We start from the raw sequence: 18,185 nt of genomic DNA on the forward strand, positions 1-18,185 counted from the left end.
GAATGTTGACCAAATTTGGTAAAGATTCTTGATGCCTTCAAGACATCTGACCTCTATCGTGTTTGCAGGGTTTTCAGAAGGTGGGGGTTGGGGGTAATTATGGAACGGATGGTCGAAGAACAATGAATGTTTACAGGATTGGTCTTCTGATTATCCCAATGCTTCACACCTGTTTTGCAAAAATTCCATTAACGACTCTAGCTTCTATCATGTTCATATCAGGTTTTCGGAAAAGGGTTGGGATGAACCGCTGGTTGTAGAATGCTGAATATCGATATCTTTTGTCCTCCCGTGACCTGAATGCTTCACATCAATTTCCAAAAGACATCTGTTAACCAGTGGTTGTCATGCAAGATACGTCCACATTTTGCAAGAGATGGGCGGAGAACAAGCTAAAATCAGCGGTTGTCAGACAGGATACGCCCACATTTTGCAAGAGATGGATAGAGAACAAGCTCAAAAAAAGAAGTGATTTTTCGTATAATCAAGGGCCATAATTCAGGAAGTTACGATCCGATATGCATGAATATTGAAAGGAACCAAGATCTTTGGGTTATAAACATGTATTTCAAGTTTCATCGAAATCGGATTAAAATTGTGTCCTCTCTCTAGAGGGTCCAAAACCTTGATATACCATATATTGACAATATTTGCGTACGAGGGGCAGCCATTTTGTCCAGCAGGTTTGGTCCGATTTGTACGAAATTCGGACTCAGCCATCATAAGGGTGTAACAGTGATATATTCAAACGTTTTTTTTAAATCAGATAAAATTTTGACATCTAGAGGGATCACATCCTAAAAACGTGACTTTTCGTACAATCAAGGGCAGGAAGTTACTATCCAATATGCACGAATATCGAAAGGAACCAAGATCTTTGGGTTGTAAATAATAATAATAATAATAATGACTTTATTTTCTGAGGGAAAATATTTAGTACATGAGTTCTAATTTTCAACATGTCCCCCCCCCCCCCCGCCCCCCTACTCTAAAAAAACTAGCAACTACACAGTAATAATATTTACAAAGTGCATATATATATCATATTATATAAGCTTATAATAAAGAAATATCAAACAAACAAACAATAAAGAAAGAAAAAAAGGGCGAATAAACATACATTCAGAGGACAACAGTAATTAACAAGGGTTCGAAGATTTAACGTGTTTTACTAACTCCTTTCTGAAGATAAAACTTGAAGACGCGTGTTTCACAGTTTGAGGTAGTGAATTCCAGAATACAGAGGCGGTATATTGGAATGTTCTTGTCATTTCCTTTTTCTTACTCTTTGGAATTGCTAATTTAAGTTGACTTTCTGATCTCAATGTCATGGTAGTTTCGGTCAATTTAGAATTTTCACAGAATGTGTTATATAAATATGATGGTAATTTATCTCTTAGAATTTTGAAGGTGAGCATTCCTTGGTTATATCGAATGCGTTGGTAGATTGTAAGCCAATTTAGAGACTCAAACAAAGGTGCCGAATGTGAATCAGGTTTTTCATCCAAAATGCTCCTTGCCGCACGCTTTTGAAGTTTATACAGGACCTCTAGTTTACCTTTATTGGCATTACCCCAAACTGTGGAACAGTAATCTAAGTATGGTAAAATATAGCCGTTGAAAAATAAAATTCTAAGATGGTGTGGTAAATAAGGTTTTAACTTTGTCAGGAGGTAGATTTTGGAGGATATGATTTTGGAAATTTGGAGATTCCAATCTAAATTTTGGTCAACAGTAAGTCCTAATAACACTGCTTCAGATACATTTTCTAACGATTCTCCATTAACTTTTAGTGATAAGCAGTTTGTGTTTGTTTGGTGTTTTGAAGCGATTAGCATGGCTTTGGTCTTTTTGGCATTCATTACCATACCATTATCATTACACCAATTAAATACCGGGTATATTTAGTAAATCTTCTTGAAGGGCAATCTCTATATTAGCTAGATTGTTGCTAGAGAAGTCAAGGGTACTGTCATCAGCAAAAAGTTCAGTATGGCATTTACTGACATGAAGTGGGAGATCGTTTATAAAATCAAGAAAAGTAATGGACCAATATTGGATCCCTGTGGGACCCTACATTTCACATCAGTAACAGTTGAATGGCATGCCCCTAAGACTACTTGTTGCTTTCGAAATTCCAGATAGGATGAAACTAGTTCATGCGATTTCAAGTCAAATTTGTATAATTTTAATTTTTAGAGGATTAATCTATGGTCTATAAGATCGAGATAAACAACTCCGGTCATATTACTTGAGTCTATTTCTTTCAGCCAGCCAGATATCTGTAATTCTCAATACGGCTGTTGAACACGAATGATTTTTCCTAAAACCGGATAGAAGTTCATAAAATAGTTTGTATTTTTCAAAATATTCTGTAATTTGAAAACTAATGTGTTTTTCAAATATTTTTGATATTGTGGGTAAGACAGAAATTGGCCTATAATTATTTGGTAGATCATTGTCTTCCTTCTTGTGGATTGGGATAAGTTTAGCAAATTTTAATTGTTCAGGGAAAATATTTTTTGAGATGCATAAATTTATTATAGAAGTTAATGATTTAAAAATATAGTCTGTCGACATCCTTAGAATTTCTCCGTCCTATAGAATCAATACCGGTTGCCTTACTTGGATCGAGCATATTTAGATATTTGTGTACATCTGCACATGAGATATAATTTATGATAAATTCTTTGTCGGGAGGAATCGTTTTTTGAACAAATTTATCAATCTTTTCACAATATTTATTGGAAAGGGGGTTATATACAGGCTTAATATCATCGGTAACATTGGTAAAATAATTATTGATAATATTAGCAATATCAGATAAATCATCATATTCTTTATTATCTGATTTTTAGACATCGGATAGGTACAATTCGTTTTATTTCCCGTAGCATTGTTAAAATATTTCCAAATATATTTTGAGTCTTTGTTCTCTTGAATGGCAGTTTTGATATATTTAGACTTAGAACTTGTTATTAAATTTTTGGTTTTGTTTCGCCAAAGTCAGTAGTTGATATGATCTCTTGTTTTTCGAGCTTTATTAATTTCTGAATTAAACCATTCTGGTTGTTTTGATTTTTTATTCGTTTTCGTTTTTGTTTTTTTTTTGGTGCATGCAGATTAAGAATACCATTAAATAATTTATACCATACTTCCAATGCCATATTTGGATCATCTATAGTTTCAATATCTGAAAAGCTTTGAAGAGAAAGGTCATTTAAAAAAGCATATTCATTGAAATGTTTGAAATTTCTATATTCGATTTCAAGATGACAATGCCGCCTGATGTTTTCATTATTTCCTATGATAAATATAATTGGATAACGGTCACTAAGACCATAAACTGGAATATTTAATTCTATAACCGTATCGGGAGAGTTTGTATATAGATGATCTATTATTGTTTGACTATTCTGAGTACACCTTGTTGGAGAATCAACAAGTTGATGTAAATTGTTTATAGTTAAAATTTCAGACCATTGTTTAGTCATGTTCAGTTTAAAATGCATATTAATATCACCCATAATATATAATGGTATGTTTGAAATATTAACAATATTTAACTGGCTTTCAAAAATGTTATAACACTTTAGATTGGAGGTAGGAGGTCGGTAAACCAAGCACAATAAAAATGATTTTCTATATTTGGGTGTAATTTCGATCCATATTGTTTCAATATCCCCAATCTCTAGATCTAACCGTCTCTTAAATATGATGCTAGACTTTACATACATAATTAATCCTCCACCAATTTTATTGCATCTATCTTTTCGAATTATTTCAAAATTAGAAATATTTATATATGCGTCATTAATCTTTGCGTGTAAAAATGTTTCAGTTAGACCTAAAATATCTATCTTATTAGATTCACCAAGAATAAAATCATTAACTTCATCGAATTTACTGTAAAATCTGTTAATATTTAGATGACAGAGTTTGAATCCATGACGTTTAGTAATAAATGGATTGGAAAAGGAATCTCTCATGTTATAAGTATCAACACCTGTTTTATTACCCTCATAACTAATTGCCGATGACAGTGTAGTAGACAATGAATCAATTATATCATCACTAACGCTAGACTGTGAATGATCAACATTGTTTGTTGGATTTTGACAAATATGAATATCTATTTTAGACGATTTAGCAATATTAATATGATTGTTATTAAATGAATGATTTGAACAAGTATAGGTTACGTTAATTTTTTCCTCGACTTCTACACTGCTTTTGGGAGTGATTAATGTATCATGAGGAGGGACATTAAAGTTATCAAATAAATGTAAAAGAAAAGTTTCATATTGAATGTTATCATACAGATAAAGCTCTTGTGCTGGAAGATGTTTCAGTACTACTTGTTCGGCATTAACAACATTGCCTATGTTCTATTGATCATACATATACCTGTAACTAGAATTGTTATAACAGTTCTTCGCTTTGTGGGCCCTTACTCCACACGAATAGCAATGCACATCTGGTGGAAGCTTACAGGATTTTGAAACATGTCCAGTTTCCCCACAGTTGAAGCAAATGGGAGTTATATGCATTTCAAGTCTCTACAGGGTCCACAACATTGATCTACCATATTTTTACGCTATTTGACTACCAGGCGTGGCCATTTTGTCTGTCAGTTTTGGTTCGATGTTTACGAAATTCGAACTCAACCACCCTTAGGGTAGGGTATAACGGTGATATATTCAAACGTTTTTTTTAAATCGGATAAGAGGTATGACCGCTATACGGTCCACAAGCTAAAAACGCGATTTTTCGTACAATCAGGGGTCATAATTCAGGAAGTTACGATTCGATATGCACGAATATCGAAAGGGGCCGAGATCTTTGGGTTATAAACTTACATTTCAAGTTCCATCAAAATCAGAAGAAAATTGTGACCTCTAGAGGGTCCACTGCAGCCTTGATATACCATATTTTTATGCTATTTGAGAAAGCGGGGCGGCCATTTTGTCTGTCAGTTTTGGGCCGATTTAAATCGGAAAAAAATTATGACCTCTATAGGGTCCACAAGCTAAAAACGTGATTTTTCGTGCAATCAGGGGCCATAATTCAGAAAGTTACGGTCCGATATGCGCAAATATCAAAAGGAACTGAGATCTTGGGGTTATGAACATATATGTCAAGTTTAAACCAAATCAGATAAACATTGTTACCTCTACAGTGTTCACAAGCTAAAAACGTGATTTTTCGTACAATCAAGGGCCATAATCCATGAAGTTACAGTCCAATACATGCCAATATCGAAAGGAACCGAGATCTTAGGGGGATAAACCTATATTTCAAGTTTCGTTGACATCAGATAAAAATTGTGACCTCTAGACGGACGGACAGACAGGGGCGTTGACAATATACGTCCAAATGAAAATGTGGGCGTATAAAAAGTGTTAAAATTCGGCAAAATGGCATAATTATAACCCAATATTTATCCGATTTTGCCCAAAAAGAAATATACAGTGGACTCTGTCACATCCGATCTCTGATCACTCCGGATTGCTGTGACATCCGGTATGATTTTCATGTCCCGATTTATTTCCTTATTACTTCAGCCAAAAAATCGCTGGTAAATCCGAATTCTGTATGTTCCGGATTCCGAAATCAACCAGCCGTCCCGTCACATAATTTCCATTGAATCGACACCGTATAATCCGTACTTCAAACGGCGGGTGTGAAGCATCCAATTATCGGTGAGATTAAACCTCAATGGGTGTGAAGCCAGAAAAGATTAACAAGTAATCACCAATCAATTATCGGTGAGATTATCGGTGTGTTGATTACTTTGATCGGTAAAGCAGTTAACCCGAGATGTTTTAAGGGAGTGGACAAGATCAACCTGCCAGTCAATTGGTCGGCCAATCGCAAAGCTTGGATGACAAGTTCCGTTTACTTTGATTGGCTTGAAAAACTGGACATAGAACGACAGATTATAAATGAACACGTAACAGAGTGGACAATTGGCTGAAGACGGGGACGATGAAGAATATACATTAACGACAGTCTTGACCTATTCAAAATTCCTACGCATGCTCAACGACATTAAACACTTCGCACAGATTAAGGACGAAAAGATGATCGCAACAATTCATTTGTTAGAAGATGTTGCCCAGGACTCCGCCTTACGATATGCTTCCGGTAATCTTAAGCAAACTACTTTAAACGATTACATGCATTGATATTTATAAATATATTGTGCGCATGCATTGATATTACATGTAAACGATTTTATGAATATATTGTACGCATGCATTGTTATTGTTAATTATTTAATATAATAAAATTTTGAAAGTACAGAAAAGTTTATCATTTATAAAGGGAATATCATTCTGGTGATTCGAAGCTACAATATAAAAATACTTTCGGTTTTCGAAGTTACAGTATTTCCGGTTTTGGAGAAAGCTCGGTATTCCGAAACACTGTGTGATCCGAATTATTGTAACGATCCCGTACGATGTCGGATGTGACAGAGTCCACTGTAGATCCGAAGAACAGACTGACATTGCAGCATGTGTAGCAAATGTCGAGTTACTGGCATGACAACTTCTGCAGCTTATGAAGCAACTGGTCAGGTACGGGCATGACAGTTTTTGTAGCAACTAGCAACTGTCTAGGTACTGGCGTGACATCTTATGTAGCAACTGTCCATGTACTGACATGGCAACCTATGCACCAACTGGTTTGTTATGGAGACATGGTAGCATGAGACACAATTGTCTAGGTACTGGCATGGCAGTTTACGCTACATCTGTCCTTGGACTGACATGGTAGCATGTGAAGCTACTGTCCTGATATCCACATGGCAGCTTATGTAGTAATTGTCTAGGTACTGATATGGCAGCTTATGCCCCAACTACACTGGTATCGACATGGTCGCATGTGTACCATCGGGAGACTGTTAAAATTAGATATTGATCCAAAAGACTTTTGAAGCAAAAGCCACAACACAATTGCGATAGAGGCCTATCCAAAGGTCATACTAGATTTCAGAATAACACACTTTGGGAATGAATATTTTCTAATTGTGTACCTTTATTGTTGGGTGTTTCGCTACCTCTTGTTGTAAGATAGTCAGAGCTGTCAACGCCATTTGATCTGCAGGAAAATTAAATAATCTACCACAGCCAAGAGCGGGGAATGCAATTGATGTCAGTTTGTCTCGATCCATGAAGTCTAAAACGTGCTTTATCCCAGTTTCTAAAACCTAAAATATAACAATGATAAAGGGCTTCAATATTGGGACTAACATAATATTTTTTCAGTATATTTCATCCACACGAGGAGCGTTAGCAGTGAGAGGATACCGGAGAACAGGGATAAAACCCACGAGGTTAGGCAGACACTTATCACAGACAAGGCTACTCTTTGTCACGTACAATTCAGTGACAAATCACGCTTTACACAGATCTACAGAAAGCATAGCTCGCTGCCGCGATGGTTTCACAGCACATTACAGGTATTTTGGTCTATAAGGAGATTTTAAACTATATTTACGTTTTTGGTATCTGGTGCCCTCCATTTGTCTAAAATCATGTGATAAATATGTTGACAACCAAGAGGTTTACAGGCTTTTGTTTTTATAACTGAACCAGCGGGTAATCTACCACCATCATCTAATTTTAGTTTAGCTTTCTCTGTGTCTAAAATCTAAAACCATAAACAATTCATTAATCAATTGAAAGGAGTTAATTCCAGGTCGAAATAAGTTTTAATTCCTCCTGGATTTATCTAGGGATGTGAAACATTAAAAAGGAGACCGATTGTCTAACCACAAGATAATTCAACATAATTTAAATCCCCCAAATCGATATTTATTACATAGATCAATGAGCGACTGCTATTTTATGATAGAGAGAGAGGGAGGGAGAGAGAGAGAGAGAGAGAGAGAGAGATGTTAAGTTTATTTGTAATACTCGTCGTAAATAACAAAATGTTATTACCTTTACAAACTCCGCTCCACAAGCACAAGCATTATAAAATGACTGACCAAGTTTTGTGTGTTTTGAGTTCAGAGATGAAGTTAAAACGTTCACCAGGACATCAGCCTACGGTAAAAAAAACCAGGTGAAAGTTGATATTGTAAATAAATTGTAATTAATCATGGCTAATTCGTTTTAATTTTCCGGTAGCCCCGATGTATCAAGTTGGCACCCTGGAGAGTAAGCTAATATTTTATCCTTTAATAAAACCATAAACAGACAAATTTAGAGCAATTGTACAATCTTTAAAATTTTCTAATTAACAAAGTATAAGCTATGAGTGTATCGATTCCATAAAATAAGAGACAATCTGATTAAAATAGACATCCCAATTCGTTTCGTTTTCGTTTTTCAAAATGCTCAATTTTACTTATCTTCCCCATGTAGTAGAGGTCGTCGAATGTACGAAATACCGAAACGAAATATAGATGTGTATTTTAATCAGATTGAATAACAGATTACCTTTTCCTTAGTGATGTCCCCTTTTTTTAAATTAATGGTGGTCTGATGAAAGGTCACACTCTTTAATTCTTTTACCTCGTCAGCATGAGACTTCGATCTCGTACTACGACCATCACTTCTAGTCGTGGGTGTTAAAAGGGGTCTAAGAAAACAAACAAAACATTGGTCTTTCTCCGACTGATATAAGAACGGGACCCATCCTCTCATGTTCTGTAGCCTCTATGGTGTGCTCACGTGAAAATGGGGGAAATGAGGTTTAACGTCCTACTGTTATGCTCCAATTGGGCTAATGATGACAGGCATACGCCATACAGTGTGCTATGAAAGTCATTTTTACTTCAGCCTACTCTTATATCAAATTCCAACGGCCAAGGGATTTTTTACGTGCACGCCAATCTCCACTGACAAGGAGAAACCATGCCGGAAAATCCCGATGAACTTTCTTGGCCAACACCGGGAGCGTACCCGCGACACCCAGGCTAGTTTCCTACCACTGCTAAAGACCACTACTCGTAAGCAAATTAGTGAAATAAAACTTAACCATATGTTAGTCTCTCTCTCTCTCTCTCTCCCTCTACATATTAATTATAACAGCCCTACCTAAATAAAGTATTTCTTTGTTCCGGTTTTAAATTCAGAAATTCTAAACAGCATTTATTTTTTTCTTCAAATGTTAACTTTATTTGCACCTGGTCCGCATTCTTTAGACCATTTACCAATGTTTTCAATTCTGAAAAATAGAAATTGTTGAGACGAATAAGTAAGTCGGAAAGGTAAATCCTTTCGGCGGACAAGCGCATGGGAAATCAAATGAAAAGAAATGAGATTGAAGGTTTTACTTTCCTGCACCAACCTTGCTAATGGAGACCGAGGCTCACAAATCCCCCCCCCCACCACCCGTCCGTATGTGACGATTTACTTTGTACACTTAGTGCATTGTTCCAGAAAATTGTTTTCAATCACCTATACAATTACTTTCATGATACCAACCTTCTTTGTGGTATGCTTATTTTGACATCTCAAAGGCATTTGACCGGGTGAATTATCAAGGATTGATCACCAAATTAACTAGTTATAGCATAATATGTGGTGATTATATAACATGGATAAATGACTACTTGACAGACCGTGAGCAATGCGTTCAACATAGTTATTGGTTGTACGTCGTCTAATATTTTCTTAGAGTCAGGTGTACCTAAAGGTTCGGTCCTAGGTTCATTCTCATTCATTGTTTACACAAATGACGTTCAGGATAATTTAGACTAGTTGCTATAGATACTGCGATTTCATAAAATGTCGATTTGTCTCGATTATATTCGTTGTCTTCTGATTGGTTAATTGCCTTTAATCTATCTAAAACCAACGGTGTCTCGTTTCTGCCATAAACCGGTGCCGAGGAACTTGGACTATTGCGTGGAAGCGACAAATTAGAATTCGGTCATTCACATTAACAATCGGCTGTAACCTTCGCAAGCATCTGTAAATGGTTAAATTATATTAAAATGATTTGTCAAGAAGCATCAAAACGTCATAATATTTTACGAAAATTCAACACTGGAGAATACTCATCATTACCGATTAATAACTTTCTTTATTCTATAACTACATGCAAATACAAGCAAATATCATTGTAACAGCACACCTCGTTACGCAGGCAGCCAAACACAAATGAACAGAGGTGTGATGCTCTGCGCAATCTTCTGGGATTAAGTCGCAAGCTTTTTACTAAATGTGTACCGGAATAATCAACAAATTCAACATACAAGTTTTAGAGTTCAATGAATTCTCTTTATATCATCATTTAGTTGACAGACAATTCTAAGTTGATTATATGATGAATATCAAGTTGAACATACACACAATACACATATGTGAAAACTGAAATAACAAAAGTTAACAGAATTACTAAACGGTACTAATTGATATACGATAATAACTATAGCACAACGTACAAACTACGTAATATTGTTAGCTAGGAAACGGCGTTTGACAGTGCCTGCATGACAGCTAATACAATACACAAGATTTCAAACCCAAAACGCAATTATACATATCAAATAAGAATACTGACATATACTTAGTTATGTGATGGACATATTAACTGATAATTACAAACAAAAATATATGTTTATAACACAATACCTTTTTGACTTCACCCCTTTCCGCAACGCACAAATTTGGCTGCCATGCTTGATCCCAGACGAAAGACCACGATTTATAGGAGTAACTAATAAATTACATATACAAATTCGAACCAAATATTTATAATCATAATTTGATTAACTGAATAATAATGTACGTATTTAATATTTACTCTAATATATAGAATCTACTAATAAACATATCTATACTTCGGATATAAAATATAATTAGGAAACCATAGAATGTAAACAATTGATGCTCCCAATAGCTACCCCTCTAGTAAGTCATACGGTCTATACTTGACTATGCATTCATTCAATCGCAACACTACGGCAAGACGACAATTGTTACATGGCTCCTCAAAATTAGTATGCTGATTTTCAACAAAAAACATAACAACCTAACTATTACATATTCAATATTTCAACGAACTTAATAAAGAGAGTTCTAATTTTAAAAAGACAGTTCAGTTGGCTCCTTGGCGGGGATTTCCCTGGTCTTCAAGTCCAAGAAGTAAAACTAATTTCTGTACTGGACGTTCTAAATATACAGGGGGAATTACACATTTTCCATCAGAATTTAAATATTTATTACCAATGTAAAGCTTTACTTTACGCACATGATTGTCCGCATCGGGATATGTTTCAACAACACGACACACTGACCATTGGTTTCGCGGAAGACTATCATCTATCAGAAGAACAATATCACCGTTACAAATTTCACGTTTAGAATCATTCCATTTAGAGCGCACTTGTTGATTTTGTAGAAATTCGCGTTTCCACCGTGTCCAAAACTCATTGGCCATATACTGCACACGACGCCATCGCTTTTTAGAATAAACGTCTTCCTTTTGAAATTCTCCAGGAGGTGGTAATATAATCTTAGTCTTCATAGTCAACAAATGATTAGGTGTCAAAGGTGCTAAAGATGTGACATCATTAAGAGTATCTACAGTCAAGGGACGACTGTTCACAATTGCTGCAGCTTCATACATAAAAGTACGAAGAGATTCATCATCTAACTGTGTTCCAGACTGCATCATAAGCGTAGAGAGAACAGCTCGCACTGACCTTATTTGGCGTTCCCAAACTCCGCCCATATGACTCGCAGCAGGGATGTTCATTTTGAAAACAAAGTCGCAACCATTTTCTAACAAATATTGTCTAACATGATCATGATTGATCTTATGAATAAGCTCAGATAATTCTCTTTTTGCTCCAACAAAATTGGTGCCGTTATCCGAACGTAACTGGCGTACAGGACCGCGAATAGCAATAAATCGACGCAAACTGTTAATAAATGAGTCTGTTGACAAACTATTCGCAATTTCTATGTGAACAGCTCGACTAGTCATACATGTATATAATACACCATAACGCTTTCGTTCGCATCTTCCTTCCTTAATAGTCCATGGTCCAAAACAATCAACAGCGCAATATGTGAAGGGAGGCGCAGGCTCTAATCGATCTTCAGGAAGTTCTGACATTTTCTGTTCTTGTACTCTTCCTCGCAATTTACGACAGATGACGCAATGATAGATGTAACTTGAAACTACATCCTAATATCCAAAATCCACTGGAGCGTATCTCATTAGTTGTGAGACCTTTACCTTGATGCTTTACAGTTTCATGGAAATGACGAACGATCAACGTAGTCAAATGATGTTTCTTAGGCAGTATTATTGGATTCTTTTCTGCAGGGTCCAACTCGAATTATACCATTATGATCAAGATATGGATCTAACTTATATAACGATGATGATTTCTTTAGTTTTCTCTTCGCAGCATTATCATCAGTCGCTTTCTGTAATTTCTTCAAAATTTGTATTTCTTCGCTGAAAACTTGTGATTGAAGAAGTTTAATGATTATTGTTTCAGCATGTTGTAATTCATCCACGGTTAAAGGTGTGTAAACAGATTTCAGACTCGCCTGATTAACTTGTATCTTCTTTCTTAATCGCAGACACAGGGCAACAGCTCTTTTAACTCGAAACCATGTTGAAATATGCTTAAAACGTGATAAGTCGAATTTTACAGTGGGTTTTGTTAACTGTGTTGCAAATACTTGAACTTTTCTTACTTCTGGGTCATCCTTGGAAATTAGGGATTCTTCTTTGAAATCGCAATTTACGGGAAGTTCAAGATTCCACAAAAAATCAGGTCCGGTAAACCATTTCGACTGATTAACCAGTTCGTCAACTTCTAATCCACGAGAAGCTGCATCCGCAGGATTATCAGAACTACATACAAAATTCCACTGAGCAGGTGACGACGCTTCTCGAATTTGTTGGACTCGATTCGCAACAAAAGTTTGAAAACGTCTGGCATCATTACTTATGTATCCTAACACAACCTTACTATCGGTCCAATAAATTTCACTAATGTCATCATAGTCGAGTTCACTCTTCAAATGCACACCGACTCTAACCGAAACAAGGGCAGCAGCAAGTTCTAAACGAGGTATAGTTATAGGCTTAAGTGGTGTTACTCGTGATTTCCCAGCAACAAGTGAGCAATATACGTTTTGTTGATCATCAACTAATCGCAAGTATGTACACTGACCATATCCGTAGGTACTTGCATCAGAAAAGTAATGTAACTCTCGAGTTGTTACTTGACCAAAGGTTTGTGGTTTAAAACATCTCTGAATTTTCACTGACGAAAGATGCACAAGATTATCTCGCCAACGTTCCCAGCGTGACCGCATATCTTCAGGAATACTAGTGTCCCAATCAATACGACTTCTACAAAGTTCTTGGAGTATCTGTTTTCCTAATAGTAAAAACGGCGCTATAAAACCTAATGGATCATATATAGAACATACTGTGGAAAGTATTCCACGTCTAGTCAATGGCTTGTCATTCAAAGTTATATGAAATTGAAAACAGTCCGACTCAATACATCATTGTATACCTAATACACGTTCCATCGGAAGTTCATCATTGAATAAATCGAGATCTCGTATCTCCTTAGCTCGGTCTTCTGGATCTATTGAATTAACAACTGTTTTAGAATTTGATACAAACTTATGTAATCGGAGTCCGCACTTAGCTAACAAGTTTCTACTTCCATCTATTAGATTCATCGCTTCTCTTTCAGTAGGAAGAGACTTTAAACCATCATCTACGTAGAAATCTCGTTTCAAAAAATCTGTTACTTCAGAACCGAATTCCTCTTCGTTATCGATAGCAGCCTGTTTCAAACCAAAGTTTGCGCAACCAGGTGATGACCCAGCACCAAATAAGTGTACTGTCATCCTAAAATCCGTAGGCTCTTCCTCATCATTGATCCACCAAAGAAATCTTAAATAATTGCGATGTTCTGTATTTACACGAAACTGATAGAACATCTGTTCTATGTCGCAAATCACAGCTATGGATTCTTTTCTAAATCTACAGAGTACACCAGTTAGCGTGTTAGTAAGATCTGGGCCTTTAAGAAGATGGTCGTTTATTGACTGTTCTTTAAATCTGGCATTGCAATCAAATACTACGCGTATTTTGTTAGGCTTCTTCGGGTGGTAAACCGCGTGGTGAGGGATATACCATATTCTACCGATATCTTGATGAAGTTCATCCGCAGGAACTTTTTCTGCATATCCTTTACTTATAATGTCTGACATAAACTGACGATAATCATGCCGATAATTTTCATCCTTCTTAAATTTATTACGCAATGGTAAAAGTCTTTGTAACGCATGAGCTCGGTTGTTAGGAAGTGTAGGTTCCCTATCTCTAAATGGCAAGGGCATCTCATAGTGATTATCAGATGTTAAATGTATACTTTCTGACATTTTATTCAAAAACTGTTTATCTTCACGTGAATATGTTTGATTACTGCAAGAGTGGAGATCACTAAAGTCAGTTTCTAAAATCTTGAGAATATTAAAAGGGCTTACGATTTCTTTCACTTGAGTTTTAAATGAAATAAACGCATGTCGTGTTCGAATGTTTAGATCGAAGACTTCTCTAATCGAATGAAGTGGTTGAACATTACTCTCAGTTTTATGACTACAAAACATAAACTCATCGCATTTAAGTTCATTATTTATGTCTGGATCAACATTACCAATAATTCCCCATCCAAGATCTGTCTTCTGACCAAAGGGTTCATTCAATACAGGGGGGATAACTTCACGAGGTAATAACGCACGGGAACAATTATAACCAATAAGCAAACCAATCTCACAAGAGTTCAGTGACATTAATTCATTCGCAATTGTTTCAAGGTGAGGCCACCTACGTGCTATTTCAGGTGTAGGGATATGAGAACGATTAGCAGGTATTTCGTTTCTTGTATACGCAGTTGACAAAGGAATTCTAATGTCACAGTTATGTCCTCTGATAATTAAGCCAGTCATTTTACGACTATCTACTCGCATATCTTTCGCAAACATTGTTGATAATGATAACTGTATGTGGGGTCCATCGATACCTAACCGATCGCAAGTAGTATCTGAAATGAAACTAGAGTCTGACTGAGTATCTAAAAGGGCATATACAAGACATTCTAATTCTGGATTTGACATATGGGAAATCCACACAGGAAGAATCATCGAACAATGACTTGATTTATCGCTAATGTCCAATTTACAATTATGACTTGTAGTTGCAGGCCTTTCTGATGTATCAGTTCCTTCATGCACATCACCATGTAAAGCTGTTGGATGATACATGTTACATATATCGCATGTTTTTCTTCTACGACAAAACTTGTAATAATGTCCAGGATTTAAGCAACTAAAACATAATTTGTTGTTTCTTAGAAAGTCTTTTCTATCATCAATTCTTTTCTTCAGAAAAACAGAACATCTATCCAAAATGTGTGGATCTTTACAGAAGAAACAAACAGGTTGCCTTGGCGCATTTTCATAAACTTTCGACCTTGAGGGTATATAGTTTTCTGACGAGTTCGTTGCAAATGAACCAACATTTCCAGGAGGTCTCCTAAAATGTGACTTATCTGATGACCAGCTTGATTTATTATTGTACCTTAACGAATCTGGTTGATTTAACTCCTTTCCAGGTTGTTGTAAAGATGTTACAGGATCGCAAGCAATGTTTGATTCTTTATCAATAAATTTCGCAAATTCAACAAAGGGAGGGAATGTCATTCTCTCAATTCTCCAGTCATGGACAATACGTGCCCATCGTGATACTAAATAATCAGGAAGTTTCTTAAGTAATTTCTTATTTTCCCTATCATCGTTCAAAACACATAAACTTCTAGTAGTCCGCATCGCCACTTCACACTGACGCAAAAAATCAGAAAATTTCCGCAAACTTATTCCATCTCTGTAATGAATTTTAGGCCAAGCATCAAGTTTATCGCGAAACGCATTGGCAATGACAAATGAATTACCAAATCTATCATCAAGAAGTTTCTTGGCTTCATCGTACGCATCTTCTGTCGACAACAGGAAATAATTCTCAACGCACTCTCTCGCAGATCCACTTAAATAACGCTTAAGATAATACATTCGTTCTGAAACAGGAATGTCCTTTTGGTCTATCAAAGTTTGAAACGCGCTTTTCCAACTTGGGTATTTTAACGGGTCTCCAGAGAATGTACCAGGCTCAGGAGGGGGTAAACGACTGAAACTCGCATGTTCCGCAAAAACTTGTGCTACTCTGACTAACGGATCATCTTCATTAGTTGACCTTGTAGGAATGTAATAAGCTGGCTTTGTTGACATTACAGGATTCGGTTGTTGACTTGAATAAACTGTTGAACAGGTTTCTTGAGAACGCAACGCATAAGGGTTAATTTGAGATGTTGAAGGGGTATAAAGAGGATGAGACACAGAATGACTAAGTTCAACGCTACAGGATGACGCAAACGCAGAATTATTAACTCCTGTATCATAAACTCTCGCAAACGCAAAGTTATTATCTTCAACACAAGTTACAGGTGAACAATTATTCTTGTCAGTATCTCTATCTAACGCAGACGCACGGTTTGTAAGTTCAATATCGCTGGAGGTCGCACGCACAAAGTCACGTTGAGCTTCGCAGACAGGTGTTGACGCAAAATTAGTAGGTCTGTTATCGCAATTTGTCGCAGTAGTAGCATTTGGAGTTACAGGTAGATTTGATGAGTTATTCAATTTGACCGGTTCAGACTCAGAATTGTGCAAAGTGTTCACATAATCTTGAACGTATTCAGTTTTATCTGCAGACAATGCAGAATCAATGGCACGGCTTGTTCTATCATCCTCTTGTTCTATTTTCGCAATAGCATCTAACTTGGCTTCCGCAATTTCAATATCTCTAATTGTTTCTAAACGATTTAATTCTAATTGTTTCTGTGAAAGGACATCAATAAATTTCAACTTCGACTTTAATGCAGCAGCCTCTGCAGCAAGATCAATCTTCTTTGAATAACGTGATGAACTTGACGCACAACTTCTTGTCCTATACGAAGATTGGCTGTGTGATCTTCTAGTTGAATGACTTGACTCCATCGCAAAAATCTTTTCTGTACCGCAATATACGCAAATTAGGAGAAACAGCTACTAGTTTACACACAGGGCTAGATTCAAAGAGTTCGCAAAATAAATAGGCTTATACATTGGCCTACGCACGCAAATGTTTTACAATAAAATGTTCGCACAAAAAATACCATCACTCGCAAAGATGTGAATAAAGTTTTCACTGTAACAGCACACCTCGTTACGCAGGCAGCCAAACACAAATGAACAGAGGTGTGATGCTCTGCGCAATCTTCTGGGATTAAGTCGCAAGCTTTTTACTAAATGTGTACCGGAATAATCAACAAATTCAACATACAAGTTTTAGAGTTCAATGAATTCTCTTTATATCATCATTTAGTTGACAGACAATTCTAAGTTGATTATATGATGAATATCAAGTTGAACATACACACAATACACATATGTGAAAACTGAAATAACAAAAGTTAACAGAATTACTAAACGGTACTAATTGATATACGATAATAACTATAGCACAACGTACAAACTACGTAATATTGTTAGCTAGGAAACGGCGTTTGACAGTGCCTGCATGACAGCTAATACAATACACAAGATTTCAAACCCAAAACGCAATTATACATATCAAATAAGAATACTGACATATACTTAGTTATGTGATGGACATATTAACTGATAATTACAAACAAAAATATATGTTTATAACACAATACCTTTTTGACTTCACCCCTTTCCGCAACGCACAAATTTGGCTGCCATGCTTGATCCCAGACGAAAGACCACGATTTATAGGAGTAACTAATAAATTACATATACAAATTCGAACCAAATATTTATAATCATAATTTGATTAACTGAATAATAATGTACGTATTTAATATTTACTCTAATATATAGAATCTACTAATAAACATATCTATACTTCGGATATAAAATATAATTAGGAAACCATAGAATGTAAACAATTGATGCTCCCAATAGCTACCCCTCTAGTAAGTCATACGGTCTATACTTGACTATGCATTCATTCAATCGCAACACTACGGCAAGACGACAATTGTTACAATCATTGAATAACCTATTTGTAGTTGTATTCAATGGCCATTGAATAACCTATAGTTGTATTCAATGACTTGA

At 36.0% G+C, this 18,185-nt stretch overlaps 2 protein-coding genes across 2 annotated transcripts in view; both read right to left on the reverse strand.

Moving 5' to 3' along the window:
• LOC126830553 (uncharacterized) overlaps nt 1-18,185 on the reverse strand; it is a 33,750-nt gene that overhangs the window by 6,407 nt on the left and 9,158 nt on the right. The window contains exons 7-11 of the mRNA XM_050560946.2: nt 9,051-9,180; nt 8,451-8,592; nt 7,950-8,054; nt 7,504-7,656; nt 7,040-7,213 (exon numbers count right to left, since the gene is read on the reverse strand). Of these exons, the coding sequence (XP_050416903.2) occupies nt 7,040-7,213; nt 7,504-7,656; nt 7,950-8,054; nt 8,451-8,592; nt 9,051-9,180 (704 nt within the window). The remainder of the gene's footprint in view (nt 1-7,039; nt 7,214-7,503; nt 7,657-7,949; nt 8,055-8,450; nt 8,593-9,050; nt 9,181-18,185) is intronic.
• On the reverse strand, nt 10,217-12,149 carry LOC130014010 (uncharacterized). Its single transcript, XM_056102750.1, has 2 exons — nt 10,593-12,149; nt 10,217-10,328 (listed from the first exon to the last, which is right to left on the reverse strand). The coding sequence occupies exon 1, from the start codon at nt 12,079-12,081 to the stop codon at nt 11,059-11,061; it is 1,023 nt and encodes a 340-aa protein (XP_055958725.1). The 5' UTR covers nt 12,082-12,149; the 3' UTR covers nt 10,217-10,328; nt 10,593-11,058.

This window comes from Patella vulgata, chromosome 8 (assembly GCF_932274485.2).
Source record: "Patella vulgata chromosome 8, xgPatVulg1.2, whole genome shotgun sequence".
Classification (NCBI taxonomy): domain Eukaryota; kingdom Metazoa; phylum Mollusca; class Gastropoda; family Patellidae; genus Patella; species Patella vulgata.